The sequence below is a fragment of the Chaetura pelagica genome, unplaced genomic scaffold (assembly GCF_000747805.2).
Source record: "Chaetura pelagica isolate M959 unplaced genomic scaffold, ChaPel_1.0 scaffold152, whole genome shotgun sequence".
Lineage (NCBI taxonomy): Eukaryota > Metazoa > Chordata > Aves > Apodiformes > Apodidae > Chaetura > Chaetura pelagica.
Window position 1 is genome coordinate 532,562 of NW_009952434.1, and position 3,373 is coordinate 535,934.

The 3,373-nt window shown below is 56.4% G+C and overlaps 1 protein-coding gene across 2 annotated transcripts in view; it reads right to left on the minus strand.

The window, feature by feature from the left end:
- Positions 1 to 3,373, minus strand: part of ATP2B4 (ATPase, Ca++ transporting, plasma membrane 4) — a 27,808-nt gene that overhangs the window by 19,187 nt on the left and 5,248 nt on the right. For both annotated transcript variants that reach the window (XM_010008305.1, XM_010008306.1), the window contains exons 2-5: positions 2,930 to 3,127; positions 1,859 to 2,116; positions 952 to 1,077; positions 678 to 803 (exon numbers count right to left, since the gene is read on the minus strand). In XM_010008305.1, the coding sequence (XP_010006607.1) occupies positions 678 to 803; positions 952 to 1,077; positions 1,859 to 2,116; positions 2,930 to 3,127 (708 nt within the window). The remainder of the gene's footprint in view (positions 1 to 677; positions 804 to 951; positions 1,078 to 1,858; positions 2,117 to 2,929; positions 3,128 to 3,373) is intronic.

Here is a 3,373-nt window from a genome sequence, read left to right on the forward strand (position 1 = left end):
GCATCACCTCCTGGGAAGGGCTCCCTGGCACAGGGATGAGATGCCAGCCAGCAGCTCCCTCCTGCCAGCTCCCTGTGGCTGCTCCCAGTGAGCCTAGACTTGCCCAACAGGGCTGCAGGGACATGAGGGAGAGCAGGAGCTTCCCAAGCTTGGCTTGTATCAACACTGGCTTTAAAGCTGGTATTGGAGCTGGCACAGAGCAGGGGAATAAGTCTCAAGATGTGAGAGCCAAGGCAAGGAAGCATTCGAGTCCCAGCATGATCAGGAACACCTCAGTCTGCCTGGCTGCTCTCCTACCCTCCACACAACCCCTCCTCTCCTTCTTGCCATCCTCTGCTCCTCGCCTCCTTCCCCAGGGAGCTCAGGGGATGCCAGCAGAGATCTTCAGCAAAGTCCTCGAGGTTCTCCACGGGCTACTCACACCCTGCAGACGAGCAGGACTCACCTTCCCAGGCTGGGGCAGGCACTGAGCACCCTGCCACGGCACCGTGGGGCATCACGACCGGGCACTTTCCCCTCTGTACCTCGACCCCCCACCCTGCAACTCCAGGCTGCAGAAGAGGAGCCACGTCCCACAGATGTGGGTGCAGCTCGTTGCACACCAGTGGATGCTTCCCAGGAAAGGGAGAAAAGCAAAAGGAGAGGGGAAAAAAAGCAGGTTCAGTGGGTCTCCTTACCTTTCTTCACCTTCTTTTCCTCATCTCCTTCTCCAGCACCCAAGAGAGTGAAGATGATTCCTGTCTGGGAGTTGATACCCACAGCAGTCACCACCATCCTGCCAGAGCCCTCCATCACGTGGGTACCTGGCACAGTGGGAAGGGCACGGTGAGACAGGACACTGGCAGGCAATTCCCATCTCCTCCGCAACACCAGGACGTGGGATTCAAGCCCAACCAGCGTGGCCCCAGCCCATCCCCAACCCACCACACAAAAGCCATCCCAGTTCCTCACCTGACAGCAGCATGGGGTCTTTATCCAGCGATTTCTTGACTTGGTCTGACTCCCCTGTCAGAGAGCTCTCATCTATTTTCAGGTCATTGCCCTGGATCAAGATCCCATCTGCTGGCAAGAGATCACCTAGGAGAGGAGCAAGAGGGGGGTCAGCCCCAGCCTGGGCTGCCACAGCTCACCCCTGCCTGCCCCCTCCCAGGAGGGGGCTTTGTATGTCAGCAGAAGGACCCAAAACTCAGTCTCAGAGCAAATCTAGAGGGAGGAGAAGCAACAGATGGGTATTAGAAGACAGATGGGTTTTATAAGATGATATAAAATAGCTCCAGAATCTTCACTGATGTATGAAAGCATTTGTTTGCTCAGACAGTTCTACTCCAATCTGGTTTTACTGAATCAACACTAGATCCTTCCCACAGCCTCCCGACACAGCCAAACCATTACATGATCCCATCATCCACAAGTCGAGGAAGGAAAAAGCCCTGAGTGAAAATAAACACCATGTTGGACCAACCTCCTTCCTGACAGGAGTTGCTTGGGATGAGCACACCCCTGGTAAACAAGGAGCAGGACCGATTTAGCTCAAGGGCTACATCTCTTTGCTAAGATGATGTTCCCCCTTGCAAAGATGATGTTTAGCAAGGACATGGTTCTGAAAATGACTAATTTTTGAGACCAGCAGGTCACTAAAGCAGCCCAAAGTGGTGCTCAGAGTCTGGCTTCGCTCTGCCAGCACAAGGTCAGTGGAGCATCTCCCACTGCTCCCGGCCACGGCGCGGTGCAATATGGAGTAACTGGAGGAGCCACACTTCCCCACGAGGCAAAATGGGCTGACAAATCAGAGAGGAGGAACCACCAAAGCTCCCGAGGTGGGAGGACAGACCCCAAAGCCACCCCCACCCCCACTCACCATACTTGATCTGGGCGATGTCTCCCACCACGATCTCGGCCACCGGGATCTGAATCACCTGCCCTTTGCGGATGACCGTGAACTTCTGCTCCTGCTCGATGCGGCTCTGGAGACCCCGGAACTGCTTCTCCTTGCTCCAGTCATTGAAGGCTGTCACCAGCACCACGATGATCACCGAAAACAAGATAGCTGCCCCCTCGATCCAGCCGGCCTGTGACTCCCCCTCGTCCTCCACACCGCCCGTCGACTGGCCACACACTGCGGGCAGAGGGTGAAAGGTCTTTGTGCACAACAAGACACCAAAAACTCCTTTGCACAACCACTTTCCCCTGAGTAACACGTGCAGAGCAGACCCTGGAAGACACGTTATTCCTCCCTCCTCCTCCCTGAGCTGGTCCAAAAGCTTCTTAGGCTCTCAGGAGAGGGTTTTTACATCCCTGGAGGCATTTGGGGATTTTAAATTTTTTTTCCTCCTCCTTTTCACTTTTCATTTTTGGCAGAGGTTGGGCTGAGGGAGCAGGACAGCTGGTTTCTAATTCCAGTTGCAGCACCCAGCCCTCCCTCTGCTGCATGACCCTCCAGTGAGTCACTGTCTCCCTGCATCTCCAAATCCCTGCCCCAGCTTGACTCCTCCAACAACAGAGATCCAGGGCCTGGGAAGAGACACTTGCCCAGTGTTGCTCAGTCTCACATGGGAGGTGGACTCTCTGGTCAGAGGGAGGTAGCAGGGGACAGACACTCATGTTCCTCCATGCCCAAATCAAAAGAGAAGAAGCCCCCAGACTGGATGGACCCCTTGGTCTCTTGGCATCTTTTGGGAAAGCAGCAAGGAGCATCTCTGAGCCATGTCATGGTGACAGCTGTGCCCAGACACATCCATCTGTGTACATCCATGAATGAGATCATGCCCAGGACAGGGAGAAGCCACCACCTAATGGGTGAGCAGAAGTAGCTCCTTGCTCCATCTGCACCAGGGTGGCAGGACCCACAGGGTGCCCTGGTCCCACAGGGCTGGGCACAGGGGCTCACACGAATCACCCACCACGCCATGCAGAGACCCCAGGGACTCACATTCATTGTCACCTCCCGGAGGGTGATAGAAGGACAGGCCCAGGGAGATTATGGCTGCGATTTCCAAGATGATCAGGGTGACGTCCTGGAGTGCCTCCCACACTAACTGCAGGAACGTCTTGGCCTTTTTGGGAGGAATGAAGTTCTGGCCGAAGACCTGCCGCCTCTTTTCCAGGTCGGTCGGGTTCCCGGACAGGCCTGGAGAGGGGGGGAAGAGATGGGGATGAAGCCAAACCTCACCACAGCCCCCCACCAGCACCGATGAGACCCCTGTGAGGAGCAGCTCCATGCCTGCATGGGGGGCACCAGATGCTGGCAGGGGGGAACCAAGGCAGGGCTTTGCTCCCATCACCCATGGGGGCAGGGACATCGCAGCGGTGGGGCAGGGACATCCCAGCGGTGGGGCAGGGACATCCCAGCGGTGGGGCAGGGACATCCCAGCGG